Here is a 21,450-nt window from a genome sequence, read left to right as displayed (position 1 = left end):
CTTTAACATGAATTGAAAATTTACTGAAAACTGAGCGACCATAACCAGCAGTCAAGAAACATAGTAACTGGTTAGCTTTACTAACTTTACTTTGTTGGTCCAACCAAAAAATTAACTTAATCAAGTCTTAATCAACTCACGAAAAGCCGGTGTGTGGTTCCTCTGTTGTGCCGGCTGAGGAGATTTCCACATCTGCTCCTGTGTGGCCACAGGCGCTTGGCAAGGCTTCGGAGACTCATCTTTAACATGGTTCTCATTATCAGCTAAGAGAGGATTAAAACAGAAAGAGGAAAAAACACATTATGTACTCATTCTTGGGAAAAGTGTTGGTATTAATTGAAAAACAACAAGATAAAAACACTGAGGGGTGAAAACAAATAGAAAATGATCAAAGTACATGCAGAATTAAAAAATTTCCGATTTTCTGTGGAATTGACCTGTGCATTCTAAAACGACCCATTATATTATATAGAGTTGCCTATTACCAAAAATTTTCCATGACTTTTCCATTTATTTTTGTGTGGAATTCATTTTAAATAAACGGAACATGCAAATTGCAATCCTGTTAAATGTTTCAGTGGTGAGCCACAATTTTGTTTTCTTTTGAATGCAAAAAATTTCCAAGACTTTCCCTGACCTAATGTCATAAAAGTTTTTTTTTTTTTTTTTTTTATTGGGGGGGGGGAGTGCTTCTTGGATTTATTTATTTTTTAATGAATCATTTTTTTTTTTTTTTTTATGGCAGTGGTAAGAGTAGCAAGGGATAGTTCACCCAAAAATGAAAATCCTGTCATTAATTACTCACACTCATGTCGTTCCAGACCCGTAATAATTTTAAGACCTTTTTTTTTTTTTTACTTTTTGTGGGCTAAGAAAACAAAAATAATGACTTTTTTATTTGGTTTCGAACCAGTGTTAATTTCGTTGATGAATAATTTTCACAGAAGACAATAGCGAACTAAACCTAATTTTGAATGACAAAAACAATGACATAAATCTATTGACATTTTAGTCAGCAAATAAAAATGTTAGGTAAGAACAATTTGGGAAGAGATTCGTTCCGAACAAAATCTGCTGCGTTTTTCAGAGGTTAGATGCGTATATGAACCAGCGGGACATAAGCTAACATACAGTTGCTGCATGTTGCATAATTGCATAAAACATAAAAAAAAGTCAATATGTGGGAGTAAGAGAAGAGCAGACGTATGGATAAATCTGAGAACACATGAGAGAGTTCAATTTTCAAAGATTTCTGAGCACTGAAGCATACACACACACACACACACAGAGAGAGAGAGTAGTACTGTATATTTAGTAGACTTAAATCTTATGATATTTAGTCAACTAAAACTAGACTCAGAACTAAAGACAATTCAGATGACTAAACTATGACTAAATCTAAATCAAAAATTGCTGTCAGAATTAACACCGTTTAGAATATGAGGGTCAGTAATCAATGACAGAACTTTCATTTTTGGGTGAACTACCCCTTAAACATAAAAGGGTATGCCAGGAGTGGGAAATTGAACAAATAAATGACAATAAATGGCAATATGATTCTGTGGATTTTTTTATGGAATTGTGCAGGTGCAGATTCCATGCACAAGTAAAGATGTTAAGTTTACTGTTCAAACAGAACAAAAAGCACATGATGAAAAACTCAATATATTATGCAGTGCTCACAGAATGCGGTCTGTAAAAATGTGCCCTTTGCATAAAACAGTTACCCAAGTGGTGATGCAAAGAAATAATGTAAACAAAACAGAGTGAGTCCAAATTTGGATGAGCTCACAGCTGAAAATGTTTTCATTTTCTGGGCTCACTCACCAGCATGGGACTGCATGTGCTCCAGGAGGTTGTTGTAGAACTGGAACTGAATTCCACAGGCTCCACACGAGTAGGTTTCTGGAACACAATGTCCAGTTTCTCTCAGAACACAGCAATGTTCTCATAACAGAGCGTAACCTAGCTAGCTAGCTAGCTAGCTATCCTCACATAAGAGCACTATGTACAGCTAACAAATTTAGGTCAGCGTCAGGCAATGAGGCAAAAGGTTTTTACTTAAAGGTTTAAACAAACCTGCAAGGTTTGAAAGCCATGCAAATGGCAAAAATGGGCACGAGTGAAGTCAGTCGTGACTTACAAAAAATAAATGAAAACGTACTATATGGAACATGAAAAGAGTGATGAAAAATGAAAATGAAAAGAGAAAAAAAAAGAAAAGAAAGAAAAAAAAAACTTTCCACAATACATACTCTGAGGGCTAGGACGGGAAGAATAGGTCCGGCTGTTTGGAGTATCTGAAAGACAAAAATCCATAATACTTTTAACTATGAGTACACTTGCATGCTAAATGTAACACTTTATAAGAATCTTTTGAAAATTAATTCAAAGGCCTCAAAAATTATTACAGAACTTAGCCTTACATAACTTAAGGTGTCATATTTGATACACAATAAGTTTAGTTAAGTAAAAGGCCTTTTAGTATAATTGTAGAAAAAAAAAGTATGTATGTATGTATATATATATATATACACATATACGCGAGACTCTTATCGGGCGATAAAAAAAAATATCGCCGTTAATCTATTCTCAAAGTAGGGTTGGGAGCTGGGTCTATACTAAACATGCTATGATGACTTTCACCTTGATATTTTATATAACTGACTCGCCGAGGACAGCCTAAAAAGAGGCTCAGGACAGTTGACGGGCCACTGCTGCGCATCGTCACGAAAGCTTATCTTTCTCACGTGTTGTTAAGCCGTACCGCTTGTCGATTTAAACATTAAAGCATCCAAAAACTAGACGCGGAAAAGCTGAACAGAGTAGCGCGTGCCGTTAGGTCGTATTATGCGTATCTAATGCTTATTAGAGATGCGAACCGTTTAAAACTATTCAGTTCGATTTGGTGAACTGAATGATTCGTTCGCGAACTGGATATCCAGACTGCTTTGATTTGAACTCTTTCTCACAACAGACACGGAAGAGAAGACAATGCTGAATAAAGTCGTCGTTTTTGCTATTTTTGGACCAAAATGTATTTTCGATGCTTCAAAAAATTCCAACGGACCCTCTGATGTCACATGGACTACTTTGATGATGTTTTCCTTACCTTTCTGGACATGGACAGTATACCGTACACACAGCTTCAATGGAGGGACTGAGAGCTCTCGGACTAAATCTAAAATATCTTAAACTGTGTTCCGAAGATAAAAGGAGGTCTTACATGTTTGGAACAGCATAAGGGTGAGTTATTAATGACATAATTTTCATTTTTGGGCGAACTAACCCTTTAAGTAAAATTTTCATTAAAAAGTTAAAGCCTTCTTGCACTGGATGTGCAAGTTTCGGCCTCATTGCCAGATGCAGTCATGTCCTCTTTTCATATATAAAACACAAGATTCACAAGTACTTGCTTAAGAACTCAAATTCACATAAAAACGTAACCTGGTTGACAAGTTTGGGTGGGTAAGGGCAAAACGCACAAGGTATAGTATTTTTGGTGTCCTGTATTAGTAGGCAGTGCCATGAATTTTCTAACAGAAATCTAAGACCAGAAGTTTTTTGGTCTGGCAGGGACTGTAGGTGGGGGGAGTAAAAATATAGTGCTCTCTTCTACCCTCAATACCAAGACTGGGATGATGCACTGAACCCCCAACTGGCGCTGCAAGAATAGGCCTGCCCAGTGCTCCAGGTGTGTGTGTGTGTGTGTGTGTTCACTACTGTGTGTGCACTTGGATGGGTTAAATGCAGAGCACAAATTCAGAGTATGGGTCACCATACTTGGCCACACTTAACTTCACACCTCTGACAAAGGGGAAGGATGTTAAACAGGAAGAATCTCTCATTTTTGTGATGTTTGCAGTATTTAGATATAAATGGCTGTGTACAAGTAGTGTAGCATTATTCTCTACTCTACTGTACTTATGTGTTTGGTGTATTAAAATTCATTACTACAGTAAACCGGAGGCCATTCTAGCCTCACGTATGAACAATTCAAGCTCATGTTTAAATAAAAATCTAATTTTACAGTCTGTAGCAATGCAACTCCAGTTAAAATAAGACCATTCTGACAAATGGTGAACTGTCTTTCATCATTTAGTTTAATTTTAACAGCATTTTTTTTTTTTTTTTTTACAGAATGTTTTATTAATCTGTTACAATGTGATGCAGCTTTGGAAAATGAAGATTGTGCAACACCCGCACAATGAACCCCAATGAACGATTAAGCAAACAGTGTTACTCAATTCACAAGTGAAGAGGTTACCAATTCATAAGAGGTCATTATAGAAAGCACTGAAATATACAATAGAAACAAGTCTGTTTAATTTAGACTGGAAAATGTAAAAACTAAATTATGACTGTTTTGAAGCAATCAACCTTGACTGACATTTAAGAAAAAGAAAGTGTTGAATATGAGCCTCAGGCCACACTTCACTTCACTTTACACAGTTGAGTCCATCATTAAACGAAACAACCATTTTCCAGTAGAAGTATCTATTCATCCTTAAACAAAGTAAGATGCAAAAGATGCACATAATTTAAAGGGAAAACAAGTTTATTTTGACCATAATTTTTGGAGGTTGGTCCGCAGGGAGATGCTGCAGACCTTTGATTATGACAGTAAAATATCACTGTGAGCAAAGGGCAAACACTTCGCAAGATTCAAATATCAAAGGAGAAAGATTTTAAAGATTTCAGTGTCACTTACCACTCGAGTTCTGGGAATTGTTGATGTCTGCACGACTGGACTGGCCTGACTGGCTAGACATTTTCCCTTCCATTTTAAGGCCATAATTTCCCTCTGCAAATGCAAAAATCAAATAAGCTTAAATAATACAAATCAGTCAAAGATAAGAAAAACTGAAATGCTCATTTCATCCTTCTTAGTTCATCAATCAAAATAATTAAGGTATTTTCCATGAATAAAGAATAAATGGGATTTTTAAGCATTTCTCCTTGATTTATGGGAATTGTAAGCTGATGAATAACTTTTTTTTGGCAAGCAATTAATGTAATACATTATATGAAATCTTGTGATATTTGTTTTGCCAGTGCTTGATTTGTGGAAGGCTCATAAGAATGTAAATATGTGAAGAGTTGTCAGATAATTGTTTTTCTTCACATCTAAAGTGTTAAGTCACACAGCATTTACTCCTTGGGTGAATGGCTCAGACAAACAAAGAAATTGGTAAATGTCCAGAAAAATGCTAACGGAGAGCTTTCTCCAGGGACACGATATAGAAATCTTTGCAGAGACTTGAATGCTCAATGAACTTTTGCAAAATTCCTTTACAAATACCAATCTGCAAAAAACATTTCAGCTTTAATCTTTAACATTGTCTCTGTGTGTGTGTGAGAGAGAGATACCTGTGAGTGTTTGACCTTTTTTGGGGGGGGGGGGGGGGGGGGCTATCAGTATCGGTAAAATCGGTTGACCTCTATAAGATGTAAGTTTTATTTTCAGCAAACTTTATTATTCTATATTAACTATTTTATTCTCTCCATTTTGGCCATTTATGCACTAAACAATTTAACATTTAAATTAATATATTTTACTTGAAACTGAAAGGATAATTGAGAATTCTTCAGATCATTGAGAACAATTAAAAAAAGTTACCAGAAACAGCCAGTACTTTTATTTATGCAGATATCATTTTATAACTCCTGATTAATTAAAGCTTCAATAGACTGGCAGATTTAATCTAAATCAAAAGAAGTGTCAAATGCAAAATGGTTTAAAATCAATCTGTTTATTTCAAAGCTGTGCCATTTCGCTTACACCAGGGAAAGCTGTTACTTACATATCCTTATGTTTGCAAGAAAAATGCTGTATGCACGTCAAGCCCAATTTGGCACCTTGTTCACGGAAAGTGTCCAATTCACCAAATACAACAATAGTGGTAACTTTTCTGAGAGTAATGATGGTGATAGGCATTTGAAAGTATTACATAAAAAGAGAAAAATACCCATATTGCTGCATTCCTGGCAAAGGCAATGCCAATAGTAGAGATTTAACAAAGTCTAAAATGTCTCTAAAGGAAATTATTAATCACACAACATGTCTCAATCACAATCATAGACATCCACAATTAATCATAAAAAAAAATAAAAAACATGCTTTACCAATTTACCATCTCACATCTCCCTGCAAAACCACGACTCGCTGAAGATGTTACAGCTCATTTAGAATAATCAGTCATTTTGAAACAAATTGAAATTTAATTCTGGTAGCATCGCTACAGTCTTTGACCCATTTCTATATTTTCACCATACTTTAAATAGCTTTCAATGTCAAACTCCTCTGCATATCCTCAATGCAGGACTAAGAGATAAATGAGAGGAAAGATGAAGGACGAAGATAATAAGGAAGACTTTACAGCGAACACTTCAGAAGAGCGCAATAACAATTTGAGATCCTGTACAGTTTATTGCAGACAGATTGGGTAGTTTTAAAACAGAAATTATAATCTTGGTATATTAAGTTACATAGTAGTTTTGTGAACAAGCTTCCACCATCTCCATATTTAATGATTAGAGCTTCCTTTACGCTTAGTGTCTAATCTATAACTTCTACACACCTCTATTCATCTATTAGCAGAAAACTGCCATGAACACCACAACACACAGGTAATGAAGTGAGTACTTACTCATTGGAGCGTGAAGAGCCACGTGTTCCTGATAGGGGTTGAAGTATTTGTACTGTTTTCCACAATACTCACACGTGTAACTTCCCGTTTCTACAGAACATAAAATACAGTAATTAACCAACACAGTTATTAGTCAAAAACACATTAGTGCTGATAAATGCAATGTTTCAGAGATTCATTATTCCACTTGAACCATGATGATTTATCAGTACCAGATTTCAGTTTCTTAAAGCAACAGCACACCCAAAAATCTCACCACAAAAAAAAAAAAAAAAAAAAAAAAAAGTGTCCTTTGAATTTCTTACATTTAAAACAAAGCTATGAGCAACAAGAGAAATTCTAAGAAGGTGACCACGTGTAAAACAGATCCTATGAAAAAATTAAAAAAACATGAATTTTTTTCATGTAGAGAAATTGAGGTACAATTTGCAAAAAAAAAAAAAAAAAAAAAAAAACAACAAAAAAAAAAAGTAATTTTCTTCCAAGACTGTTTCCAAGTTTCCAAGATCCATTTAAAAATAATTTTTCCTGCCTTAAAATTTGCCATTTTACAGAGTAAAAAGGAAATTTTATAATCAACTTCAAGTTGTTCAAACAATTTAGCAAGATAAACCCTTAATGTTCAATTCCAACAGGAATCCTAATCTGAACTGGAAAATCTGTGTTCATATCCAAGAGAGACTAGACCGAGATAACTGGAGAAATATATTTAAAAAAAGTTTCCCGAAGCCAGTAATGTAGCATAAATAATGACATTATCAGTAAGTTAATTTATCTGATCTACGTACACTGTTGATAAATGGGAAGAACTCAAGTTTTCTGGGGTAACAAGATAAAGATTCAAGATCAATCCATATAGAATCATGCATGTTCATGAACCAATTAATCATCATTTTGAGTTGAGCAGATCAGTAAAAGAATTGTAAGTTAGGTGAGGAAAGACTTACCCCAAAGCTTTTGTTTTACAAGTTTAGAGACTCTCTGTTGCTTATTGTTCCACATACAACAGTATATGTGAGACTTCAGTGATTTATAAAAGGCTGGGGTCTAATAACAGGAAAAAAATATACTGAAATCAATAATTTAATCGAGGGATAATATTCATTTTAATAACATTGACTGTCCCAAGAAGAGAAGTTGGCAAGGAGGTTTACCATTTCAAATATTTCTTTTTTTTTTTTTTTTTTTTTAGAGGTGGAATTACTGGTCTCAAAAAAAAAAAAAAAAAAAAGTATTAAAATCAGATAAAAATAATAAAAATACCTAAATATTTCAGACCTCTCTGAAAACTGAAAAGGGCATTGTATAGCCAGATCATATGAAATATTAAAAGGCCAAGAGACAGATTTGCCCAAATAAATTTTATAGCCGTTCACATTGACACTCAATCTGTGTGAAGATATCTAATCACTCAAATTAAATTGGAACCAGCCCCAAGTGTTTCTAATACTGGATGCTGGAAAGTCTTTAATTGTGTATGTGTGTTCACTGCTGTGTGTGTGTGTGTGTGTGTGTGTGTGTGTACTTTGTATGGGATAAATGCAGAGCACTAATTTCGGAGTATGGGTCAACCTACTTGGCCCCATGTCACGTCACTTATCTGTGCCATTTCCAGACTTCACAAAATCTGCCTTATCTAAATGTATAATTTTAAGAAACAGTTTCAAGCCTCTGGGCCAAAACCTTTGCATCTTGTAGTCAACATTAAGAAAACTAATGGGCCTGTAAGATTAACAATCCAAATGATTTGTATCTTTTTAAAAATCAGACTAATAGAAGTATATCTAAGGAAAGCGGAATTTCAACTTTCCAAATATTAATAATGTGCATAATAATTTGACAGATTTTCGGCCAGAACTACTTTAAAAATTCCAGTGGAAAACCATCTGGGCCCAAGACACTTCCAGTTCAGCATAGCCTAAATCGCTGTCCATACTTCCTCTATTGTGAATGGTGCATTTAAACAATTTATGCAATTAATGGCAAAGAAATATAATTTAGATAGGCTGCAATGTTCAAGTCTGTCGCTTCTCAGCTGTAAAGGTATTTATAAAAATCTCTGAACATGCAATTAATAATCCAAGGGTTACTTGAAACATCCCCACTCACATTCCTTATATTAACTGAGCAATTGTTATTCTGATTCTTCAAATGATGAGTAAGCAAGAAACTAGACTTACAAAACTCCTAATATTTTTGCTTCATGAAAACCAGACAATTTTGAATGTGACCAGTGTGATCCTGATTCAATTCAGTCCTTGCATTCACTAACACTTTTAAATGTAATACTGTGGGAGACTGCTTATGTATTTGCTCTAGCCTAGTAACTTTCTCAAGCTGTCTTTAAGTGGGAAGTGTAAGAAATAAGATGACCATGCAACATGGCTTTGGCAACATTCTTTATCATAGCTGAAGACACTGGAGAGTCTCTGTTATTAAGCCAAAATTGTGACAAACCATCTTGAACATAAAGGGGCACTATTTAGAAGAGATATAGTGAATCTCTAATTTAAAGTTCTGGGGATGCTAAAATATGGATCTTTAAGCAAATGCACTGATGCATGACCTGATAAGAGTCAACATGACAGGAGTGAACTGCATGAAGAAATGGTCAAAGAATAATAAAAAATAAGTAGTCAGGCCTAGAATACGAATTATGAGTGTGTGAACAGAAAGTCAGCTGGCACCATATGTCAATCAAGCCAGTGTTTATGCATAAATGATTAAGAACACTGGATGACCGGGGGATCTATGCATTTGTAGAAAAGGATTTGTCCAAAGAAGCATTCAGTATGTAATTAAAGTCACCAGCAAGAAAACCCAATCCTTTACGATGATAGTTAAACAATTCATCCATGATTTAAAACCAGGATAGGTAAATCATAATTTGGCACATACACATTGAGGATAGCTATATAATGTTTAAGAACTGAGCCTGTGATCACAATAAATATCCTTAGGATCTGATATGAATATTCCAGAATTAAAGGGAATAAAATGGCAGTACCTCTTTTATTCTGTGAATAGTAGGTGAAGTAAACTTGACCTACCCGATCTCTCATACGCTTAGATTGTTCAGCATTAAATAATTTAGTTTCCTGAAGCAGTGCCCTTTCAGGTTTTTGTTTTTTCAAGCATATTATTTGATTTTTTTTTCTCCTTTTTATTAATGGACGATCCCTTTGACATTCCAAGTAATGAGTTTAAGTGATCCAAACATGATAATCCATAAATTAACCTAAAAAAAAAAAAAATTTACTTTGATTAAAATCTGATAAATAAGAGATATCATGGAAATTAAATGTTACTGTTTAATACCGTCCTGAATAAGCTATTTCACATAACAGATGTTTATATATTATCCATAAGACAAAATAACTGAATTTATAAACCCGTTCAAAAGTTTATACACCCTTGAATCTTAAAACTGTGCATCATTTCCTGGATGATCCATTACTGTCTTTCTGTTTTGTGATGGTTGTTCATGAACCACTTGTTGGTCCGGTTTCAAATGAAACTGTAATGATCAAAGCAGCTCTGGATATTAAGTTTTTGTGTTCATTCCTTCATACGGTGAGACTTAAGTGGCAGACCTACTTTTGATTTATTCATCCAAAATTGACCAATTCCGTGGCATTCTGCGCTATAGAGTATAGTATGTTTTTATAAATTTACTCTGCAATCCCACCCGCATTTTCGCAGAAACCATATGGCCCTAGAAATGTAACCACACTTCAGAACATTTTGGCTTGCCCTGTGTGTCGCTTGAATGAGTTGCAGGGGTGACATCACATCACAGGGTCTTTCTTTCTCTCTTTCTGTAGCGTATGCGCTCAGATGCATTCTCAGGTACCGAAATTTGGCACTGATTGATTATAATGTTATTTGGTACTCAGTTCAGTAACCAACCCTACTCCGTATACTATCAACAGGTGAATCAAGATGAATCTACGGTTAGTAAAAACATCAGGGCTGAGTTGGATAAGCGAAGCCACAATACATATCTCATCGTCTACTTAAAACTTCCGCAGACAAGTCAGAATAAAGCTGAAATGGTCATAATGTATGTCATGCTTATTCAGAATCTTTTTGTGAGTATTGAAGAAACCACACTAAGACACTTCTCAGGGGCTTAATTGCAGTAGGAGTGGGAGCCAGGGCTCAGTGAGCGTGTTTTCCAGTGGCCACAATTCTCCAGATTGTCTACTTTAAGCCATAGTAGTTCCACTGTTTTCTTCATGGCAGTTAGATAAGTGTCATGTTTACTGTAGCTTCCCTCCGTAGCAGAGATTTGAACATCAGCTTCCTCTATGCATTTTCCTAAGTTGGTCACCCAGATAAATCGCTGGTACTAAAACCTTTTTGGTAACCCCATACCCCCAATAAATAAATACTTTTAAAGTACAAAAAAGTACAAGTTACCCTGATCAACCAATTCAAAATGTTTACACCCCCATCTCTTAATGCATTGTGTTGCCTTATTTAGCATCAGTAAATTTTCACCTTATATAATCACCTTATATATAGTTATAAAGATGGATCTCAAAATCATACACTCAATGTTGGACAGGGTTCAAATATGCTGAAAATGTTGGAAAACCAAAGAATGTGCAGGAGTTGGAGGATTTTTCTGAAGAACAGCTGGCAGTTGAACTGCTCGGGACCAACAAGGTACTCAAAAACAACGATCACAAAACAGAGAGTAATGGATCATTCAGGATCAGTTTACAGTATTAAGATTTTCAGACAGAATTCGGGGTCATTTTTATAAATTCAGTTATTATTTTGTCTTGTGGAGAATATATAAACATCTGTTACTTGAAATAGCTTAGGGCAGTATTAAACAATAACATGCGATTTTCATGATCCCTCTTATTTAGTTAAAAAGATTAACATTTGCAAATTCTGCAAGGATTATGTAATCTTAGGAGCACAACTGTAATTCAGATGAATGCTCTCAATGTTGTGTAATTTTGTGGGTTTCATGCAGTCCGTTTTAAGGCATAGGACACACATACACTAACTGGCCAATTGAGTGGTAAATGGAAAGCTCAAAACTTTGGAGAAGCAAAAGGCTAAAGTAAAACAACCTTCCGCTTCAAACCCTAAGCCCAAAAAAACATGTACCAAAATGTTTCCGGGGGCTGAGGTTTTTTGATCCACAAATCAATTCAGATACAGATGCAGATGCAGGGAATTCTGTTTGGACATTTAAAGATCTATAGATCCTTCATGCAATAAAACATTTGCTAAGGCCAGTATGGGTTGCACAGGGAGCCACAGAAGTTGGACTGGGGGAAGGAGAACAAATGATCACAAGAAAGAGAAAGAAAACTGTTTAACTACAAACCATTACAACCAGATCATATAGTCAGCCTTTCCAAATTTGAGATAATGAGGAACAACTACAGGAATATGCTGATGTACAGTTGTGGCGAAAAATATCAGGTCCCTTGGTAAATATGATCAAAGGCGGCTGTAAAAATTAATCTGCATTGTTAATCCTTTTGATATTTTATTTAAAAAAAAATAAAAATAAAAAATGGATACTTTCATTGGATAATAAGAATTTAAAATGGGGGGCGGGGGGGTAACATTATGAAATAAAGGTTTTTCTCAAATACTCGTTGGACAATTATTGGCCCCCCTAGAAATTCTTATGAGTAAAATATCCCTGAAGTATATTCCCATTCATATTCACAATTTTGAGCAATCCATCATGATTATAAACATAAAATGATCCAGCAATAACTACCTGTTTCACAGAAATATAAAGAGGAGGGAAAACAAAGCCCAAATTCCCTTAATCATCCATCACAATGAGAAAAACCAAAGAATATATTTCTGATGTGCAGCAAAAGATGACTGAGCTTCACAAATTGGTGAAGTGGCTTTAAGAAAAGAGCTAAAGCAGTGAAAATTCCCATTTCCACCATCAGGACAATAAATAAGAATTTCCAATCAACATAAAATGTTACGAATCTGCCTGGAAGAGGACGTGTGTCTATAACATCCTAATGCACGGTGAGAAGGAGCGTTTGAGTGGCTCTCAAACTCTCAAAGACTCTCCAAGGATCACAGCTGGAGAATTGCAGAAAATAGTTGAATCTCTGGTTCAGAAAACCTTAAAAAAAGATTGTCAAATAGAACCTGCATCACCACATGTTGTTTTTGGAGGGTTACAAGAAAAAATATCCTAGCTTATCTAAAAATCTAAAGCATATTCAGTTATCAGACTGGAACTTCAAATGGGACTGGCTTCTATGACCAAACGAAACAAAAAATTAGCTTTTTAGCAAAAACACTCAAGATGGGTTTGGTGAACACAGAGATAAAAAGTACCCCATGTGTACAATGAAATATACAGCTGTATTTTTTCATGTTGTGGGCCTGTATTTCTGCTGGAGGTCCTGGACATCTTGTTTAGACACATGGTACCATGGATTCTATCAAATACCAACAGATAAAAAAAATCAGTAAGTGACTGTTAGAAACACAAACCTCAAAAACAACACAGAAATGGGTCACTGAGCTCAAACCAAGCTTCTGCTATGCCCATTCCAGTCCTCTGACCTGAACCCAGTAGAAAATGAGAGGAGTGAACTGAAGAGGAGAAGCACCAACATGGAGATGGGAATCTAAAGGGTCTGAAGTAAATCGGGATGAAGGAATGGTCTCTGATCTCTTATCAGGTGTTCTCTAACATCATCAGGCATTATAGGAGAAAATAGAAGATAGACCTGTTAAACTAGCAAATGGAGGTTTCAAAAAGTATTGAATAAAAGGGGGCCATTAATTGTGGCCAATGTGTATTAGAGAAAAAAAAAAAAAAAAAACTTTATTTTATAATGATATATATATATTCTTATTATCAAATGAAAGGATACATTTTTGTGAATTTTTCAAATAAAAGATCAAAAGGATTAACAATGCAGATGAATTTTCACATCCTTCTTTGATCATATTTACCAAGGGGGCTGATATTTTTGGCCATGACTATATATTTATACTCCTTTAAGAACGTTAAAGATGCTAAAACTTGTTTTGACGAAAAGCAAGCGCAGAAGAGCACAAATTGAGTAAACTGCTGGCCGCTGGAAGCCATGCATACTGTTGAAGTTAAGAACTTTCAGAAAGGCGATTTCAGATAAGCTAGTGACACCAGGAAATATAAAGGGGCTAAAAGATAGTTGTCAGATTAGTTGTAGAAAAAGTTGTAGTTTTCATACAGAACATCAATTTCTGTGCCCTAACGTTGCATTTTTATAGTTTACTGTGCTTGAGCTCTGAGCATACAGGTGTACGTGCTGATATGCATATAACTTGGGATCAATATCGTTTTGATCAGTGTTAATGTCCAACAGAGACAGAGATAAACAGAGCAGCATATTGCCATGAGTGCCCTCTAATCACTTGTGCAGAAGACTCATTTGCAACTACACAACAAGAGTATGACCACAAAGACAGATAATCTGATCATAATTGTGCCAAGGCCTGGTTATATGCAGACTGGGGCTTAAGCTGTATCTTACAAATCATTTGCATGATTTTTGGTCTTCAGAAGTAGGGCTGGACGACATGAAAAAAAAAAAAAAAAATAAATAAATGAAAAAAAATGTAAGAGCGGAAAGGAAAGTTTGTTCACAATTAAACTCTACAAAGTTACCTTTTAATTTAATAAAATCAATAAAAAAGTTTAACATTACAAATTAATCTTTTAAAAACCACATGAAAATATAACATTCAATCAAAACAATATATTAAAACGATTGTATTTATTTTTTTCTCACATAAGATGCACAACATCAATATATTTAATATTATATATAAAAGTATGTATAAATTTAAACATGGGTGAAAAAATATCTTGGCTGTAAGCTATTCCTAATATTAGAATTATTACTTTTTAGTATACAACAGCAATATATTTCATAATTTCTTCACATTAAATCACACTTTTATGTTGACACTTTATGGTGAAGATTGTTTATTTCAGAGTGCATTTGATGCTTTTCTCAAAAGTAAAGCTGATCAAGTGACTCATGGCAGCTCTGGGGATGAAGTTTGTGTGTTCATGTCCTCAAAAACTGAAAACACCATTAGCATCCTGTGTTTTTGAGTTTGTGTAGTAAACTAAACCAAAGTCCCTTTAAAAGGAGAGTCTGTTGCCTGATGGCCATATCTGAAACGGCTCCGGGCAGCTATTTCAGGCATCCAAGACCAAGTCCTATATAACCGACTAGAGAAATCATATAATCTAAAAAAAAAAAACTGCTTGCCAAACTCACATCTAAATCATGCTTTATACAAGCAACAAAATCTGACATCTGACAAAAACTGCCAAAAAAGGCACTTCTTATGCTCAAGTAGCACTAAAAAAAAAAAAAAGAGAGACTTATCCAGCCACTGGGCATCTGTAGTCCTAAGCGTGCATCTCAGGACACGGACTGATCTTGAGCTTATCATCATATTGACATACACTTTAATCGCGATCTCAATATTAATACTGTTGATCGCTCAGCCCTATTCAGTAGTCATCACTCATGGATGGAGGTCCCAGAAAGTCAGCTACTAAAGCAACAAAGTGACCAACAAGGAAGGAAACCATTTTAAGAACTCTTACTTGGTCCCATTTTCTGGTAGGATTCAGTCTCCTCTTTTAGGTCTTCTACTGGTATCACATGATCATACGGATCTGGACAAAACAACAAGAGGACGCAAGGTTAGTGTCTCTTTTAAAACTCTTTTAGTCGGAGTCTCAATCTTGCACTCAGCACCTCTGGAGACAACAAAATCACTGGTTTTCCCAGTGTGGGTCTTAATAATGATTTCATTTCAGTGGTGTTAGCAATGTTCAAAACTAGTATTTGGTCATTACAAAAAGTGGAAGAGTATTTAAAAATGTAAAGTGAAGGGGGAGAAGATGCTTTTATAATATATCAATAGCGCCAACAAATACCATCTTAGAAAATTCATCTTTCATGAAAATGTAACCAGTTTTATTGCTGCTAGAGTTACAACCCATGCTTCATCTGGGAAATTAAATAAAAGAACAAACATCAAGTTGTCATCTATGACTAGACAAAAACGTCAAATATTTATACATATTTCTCATCAGCTTTCTTTTTTTTTTTTTCGTAGGATCGAGATGGAACAAGTTGTGAGAGAAACCTTAGTAGGACATTTATAAATACAGTATTATTCAGTAGTTAACTCTATATCAACTATGTATAAAAAAAAAAAAAAAAAAAAAAAAAAAAAAAACATTTGCTTGATCCTAGTAACAATGTTTTTTATTTATTTATTTTTACATTTTAATATTAGTCACACTTCATTTTAAGGTCAATTTCTCGCTACTAACAAACTATTCAATATGACATTTGCCTCAACAAACTCCTAATTTGTGGCTTATTAATAGTTAGTAAGGTAGTTGTTAAGTTTAGGTATTGAGAGGGATAAGGAATATGGTCATACAGAATATGTGCATTATAAGCACAAATAAACAGACAATATGTTACTAATAGCCATAATAGCAACTAGTTAATAGTGAGAGTTGTTCCCTATTCTAAAGTGTTACCAATATATTTATCCAAAATAAAATGTAACAAATTAATAAAAAGCCTTACCATCAACTGCATGGAGGTCTCGGTGCTCCTGAAAACAGCTGTAGTACTTGTATTTTTTCCCACATACGTCACATGTATAGCGGAAAGAATCTGGATTAGAAAACAAAGACGTGTATGAGCAGAAAGTTAAGATATCATTATGTGATGGGACTAGAACTCTAGTCAGCTTTACCCACTTAATTTAGAAAATTCCAGGACAATTATACAAAGATCTGTCCCATGAATAAATGCTACTCACTATTGATTCCCAGAGATGCTCCTTCTCCAGAAGCAGCAGCCTCAGTCTCTGAACAGCAAGAAACCACACAAAATACACACAAATATATAAAATGGTAATGAAAATTTTCAAATAAGATGACTTGTTATAATTAGGATTTCAGTTAAATTATTTCAGTTCAGTTCAGCACTTTTAAGGAAGCATTCATTACCCAATAATTACACTTCAATTCAAAAGTTTTTAAAAAGATATTCTGATGTTATTGAAAGAAATCCATGCTTCTGTTAACCAATGTAACAACCAAAAAGCATAACATTGCATTCTAAATTACTGTTTGTTTGTTGTTGTTGTTGTTGTTGTTTTTTTTTAATCTAAGATGGCACTTTATGGTATATTTTAATGTCAAAATTTTAACAATGAGACTGAGATGCCGTTACCCTTTAGGTAGAGAACATTCCTGACACCAGAAAATAAGAAGAAAAGGTTCAAATTGGCAGAAAGTCTGTAAGGTCTGTGACAAGCACTTTACAAGCTAATAACACCAATGAGACGAGCTGCAGAAAGCATGAGATGAAATTGCAACTGAAAATCTTAAATTGCTACATTGCATTAGCTGTTAAATTTTGCACATGGAGGATTCTCTGATGAACAGATAGTCTGAATTGTACAGCATTTTTATGAAACAGAAATAGGCATTTAAAAATGTCTCCAAATACATTTTTAAACAATTAAATGCAATCTAACAGAATAAAAGCAACAATTATAAAAACATAAAAAACTGCATAATTGTGTATATGCACTACATAATAATACATCCTCTTTATGTACTATATCAATTATTTCAGAACAATAATTGAATGTCTGTCCGTCTATATTTCGATCTAAAAAATGTAAACTGAAATGTAATTTGACCTTTTTAATTTTATGAGGTTTCATATGATTACTACAAATTTTAATTTGTAAATCTAAAAAAAATATATGTATATATAAATCTAAAGCATCATTCATTATTCAATATTTAACAAACAAAAAAAAAAGTATTCATTAAACTTATGTTTTTTGAAATGTGGGGATAAGTACAGTGGCAACAGTGTAAAATTTTTGTTTTAGTAATGGGTGACCAATGTGTATCCTTTTAATGGAAAGTGCCTTGAAACACTTATTTAACGTTCATGAGCCTTAGAACATAAGGATTCGTTAACTGACTGTCATTTGTTTCTGAATGTGATGTTTGGTGTTACATTTAACAAGACAATGATATGAAAAGGCGGATTTGTTCGTCTTCATATTATTTCAAAGTGCTCTGTCGCAATGCAGCGAAATCAATTTTATTTGCAGTTGTGAATATGAACTGGTTCATGACTCTCAAACCTACAGGTATTACATCCAACCCATCCAGATTCATTATGTCCAGAGCAGGACGCACCTGTGTGAGCTCGGACGTGCGTCTGAAAGCAGTTGTAGTACTTGTACTTTTTGCCACATACTCCACAAATGTAAGAGCCTGTACGAGAAAACAGAAGGAGAGAGAAAAGTAATTACATCTTCAGGCAGGTAACATGCTTTACATTTATCATAAGCCTTGTGCTCAACTACAATACTACAAGGTCTTCCTTGAAAAAAGAAAAAAAAAAAAAATTGCAAATGTATTCAAATAAGCACGCTGTCAAATATTTCTACAAATACTCATCTCTTAATTATTAATCGTTTACTATATGAAGTCATGGTAACTACTGATCAAACAATATATTGCCATGGCCAAAATTTGCTATTTATCATCACACTTGAAGATCAGTTTGGGTCACAGTGAAACCATTAACATCTCAGAAAACAACTAATTATTAGTACTATTATATATATATATATATATATATATATATATATATATATATATATATATATATATATATATATATATATATATATATATATATATATATATATATAATTATTATCTATTATATCTTTAAGTCATAATAATGAGAACGTTTCTCAAAATTATGACTTAGTATCTCATTATACTGAGAAACTTTCTAAAAATAATGACTTATTTTCTCAAAATAATGAGAACCTTCATCGAAACAATGATTTATTTTCTGGAAATAATGAAAAACGTTCTCGAAATAATGATAAACTTCCTCAAAATAATGACTTAATCCATGCATGTGCAACGCAAGAGTGATGGCACGCTAGCAACAAATGTTGGTCAAGGCTATGCAGGAACACTGGAAACATTGCTTTGTTCTGTGATCTAAAGTGTTTCATCTGTCATTAAGAAAGAAGTGTTTTGAGAAAGTTTCTCATTATTTCGAAAAAGGAAAACCCTTTTATCTTTCTTATTTTGCATGCAATATCTCAGGAAGGAAATAACGAGGAAACTTCCCCTACATGTGAGCTGCATCTAAATCAAATTTTGTGGTGATAGCATAAAGTAAATAAAAAAGTTATAGCATTTGGAACCAATGTAGCCTTTTTAAGCCCTTGACACATAGAAGGCATAGACTTGTTTTTTTCTGTGTGACATACAAAAAAGCAATGACTCATAACACCAAAACTGTAGGAAGGATAGTCAAATGCTAGATATCATTTAAAAGGTATCATTTGATAAATTGCAGAAAATGAAAACTGGTCAAATAACAAAGATGCTGCGTTAAAATTGGAGATTCACCAATGACAATTTTCTTGGCCGATTCCAAAATCCACATTTTCAAATATCCAATTTTTTTTTTTTTCAAGTTTGCCAATTCTGTTAAGAAAATAAATGCATACATTTGTTATAACTCCATAAGGAATATATTTAGATCTAAGGGACAAATAACAGCGAGTTCAGGCACTTTTTAAAGGGGTCATATGATGCCTTTTTAAATATCAATATTTTGTGTATGTGGTGTAACAGAATGTTGAAAAAAAAAAGGATTTTAATAGACTTATTCATGCAGTGAAAGAACGCACTATAAATGCACACGCACGCGCACTAGTCTAACCTTCTAGACTTAATCACGTAATGTATGCGCGCCCTCTAAAGGCGTTTCGTTTGCTTTTCATGATATACTGGATAGCATCAAATCGCATAGTTAAAACAACATTGCGATATTATTGCAGGATTCACAGACCACATCGCAAACCCCTATACTTTTTAGATTTTGATAATGCATTGTTTTCTTATCTATCAACCAGTTCACATTTAAAGCTTTGCGTGTTTGCAGGGTACAAAAACGGGTCTGAATTGTGAACAAAACAAGTTTTATTGAAAATACTCATTTATTCTGCTAGCAGGCGGAGCGTTTGGTAGAATATAACCGTTTCCCAGGGAACAGCTGTACACAAAGCAGCACAGAAATGGACTTCGAACGTGCATCGCTCGGGTTTATTTTATGAAATCATAACGTTAGCCTTTTGAAGTTTAATCATCACATTCAGCCATAGTGCAATTCTGGTCTTTCAGACAGACCAAATTTAAGACCTCTTGAAATCATAATTAAGACTTTCTTGTACAATTTAAAATTTGATACAACTTAAGACTTTAAGACACGCGAAAACTCTGAAAGTAATGTAATGAAAGTAATTTTCTACAGTCTGAGCATAACTTTGTTTCATGAAGTTATAAGCTAAAAGTTACTAGTTAAAAGTCCAAGACAATTGTGCTTCTTGTATTCTACTCTGTGAAAACTTTCAAATGACATATGCACATTTCTGAGCTGCAAGATATCATACCATTTGAAATACTCCAGTACACAGTACAACAGTACACTTTGGGTTTAAGGGGTTGAAATAGAAATCAGTCATTATAATGGTAATAATATTTCACAATTTTACTGTTTGTGATCAAATAAATGCAGCTATGGTGATCAGAAGAGATTTCGGTCACACTTCAAATTTTAAGGTCCGATTCTCACTATTAACTACAATTTTTGCCTCAAACTCATAATTTGCTGCTTATTAATAGTTAGTAATGTATTTGTTAAATGTAGGTTTTGGGTAGAATTAGGGATTTAGAATATAATCATGCAGAACATGTGCATGCTAATAAGCAACTAGTTAATAGTACGAACCAGTGCCTATACTAAAACTTTATTGAGAATTATAAAAAAAAAAAAAAAAAAAAAAAAAAAACTCAATCATTCCAAACAGAATAACTAAAAATCAGTAGTGCATGTGTAGCTTACATACTTCACACATATGGCACCCATTAGCATTACTAAACATGCTTCTGGAGTTGTACCTTGTGTTTGAGAGTTACGTGAGCTTCCTAAAACCACACAGATCTCAGCAGGTATGTTGCCGTCACTCGCTTTGCCGTTACTGGCCACAGACTCAATGGGAGATGCCACCTCAGTCTTTACGTTCACTGAGGGAAGCTTTGGAGACGTTGTTGGTACTGCCTGTGTGGCTCCAGCCTCTGTGGGGACCACAGCAGTGTCCTTCGGCTCCTGGCTGGGGTTCGGCACCTCCTGACAACTCATGACTCCAGGTCTGCTCAGCAAGAGTGAAGAAAACTGCACAAAAACAGGAGCGAAATTTTAAGTGATAGAGCTAAATACACGTACATAGTTTAAATATATAATATGTGTGGTGTGTTTAGCATGTTTATATATATATATGAAGCAAAATATAGACGATCAACGCTCCAACAACTGTGCATGCGGGGCAATTTATGTCTTGCAAACAGTTACAGAATAATAAGAAGAATGTTAGAGAAAAACTGGAACCAGTCAAAGCAAATTCAGAAACTCCACACAGCAGCCTAATCTAATTTCATGTAGAATTCAGTAATGCAGAGGAAGTATTTTACAAGCATACAGTATTTCCCTTCTGTGTGGGAGACCTTCATAAAGGTGCAGAAGAGCAGAGAGTTATGTTTAGGTGAATAACCACAGCTATATGTGCATCGCTCAGAACTCTCTGCAGATAAATAAAATCAACTTGATGCATGCATCTGCAGTCTACAGAATGTGTG

General features: G+C 34.4%; 1 protein-coding gene across 5 annotated transcripts in view; it reads right to left on the bottom strand.

The window, feature by feature from the left end:
* Nucleotides 1-21,450, bottom strand: part of znf618 (zinc finger protein 618) — a 42,651-nt gene that overhangs the window by 4,571 nt on the left and 16,630 nt on the right. For 4 of the 5 annotated variants that reach the window (XM_026260035.1, XM_026260036.1, XM_026260037.1 and 1 more), the window contains exons 3-12: nt 20,716-20,989; nt 17,920-17,997; nt 16,515-16,562; nt 16,277-16,366; nt 15,274-15,345; nt 6,651-6,740; nt 4,712-4,804; nt 2,256-2,300; nt 1,828-1,905; nt 141-263 (exon numbers count right to left, since the gene is read on the bottom strand). In XM_026260035.1, coding sequence (XP_026115820.1) covers nt 141-263; nt 1,828-1,905; nt 2,256-2,300; nt 4,712-4,804; nt 6,651-6,740; nt 15,274-15,345; nt 16,277-16,366; nt 16,515-16,562; nt 17,920-17,997; nt 20,716-20,956 — 958 coding nt within the window. In that variant the 5' untranslated portion in view covers nt 20,957-20,989. The remainder of the gene's footprint in view (nt 1-140; nt 264-1,827; nt 1,906-2,255; nt 2,301-4,711; nt 4,805-6,650; nt 6,741-15,273; nt 15,346-16,276; nt 16,367-16,514; nt 16,563-17,919; nt 17,998-20,715; nt 20,990-21,450) is intronic. The other variant, XM_026260039.1, reaches the window with a different exon arrangement.

Source organism: Carassius auratus, unplaced genomic scaffold (assembly GCF_003368295.1).
Source record: "Carassius auratus strain Wakin unplaced genomic scaffold, ASM336829v1 scaf_tig00215316, whole genome shotgun sequence".
Taxonomy (NCBI): Eukaryota; Metazoa; Chordata; class Actinopteri; order Cypriniformes; family Cyprinidae; genus Carassius; species Carassius auratus.
This window is presented reverse-complemented; position numbering and strand designations above follow the sequence as displayed.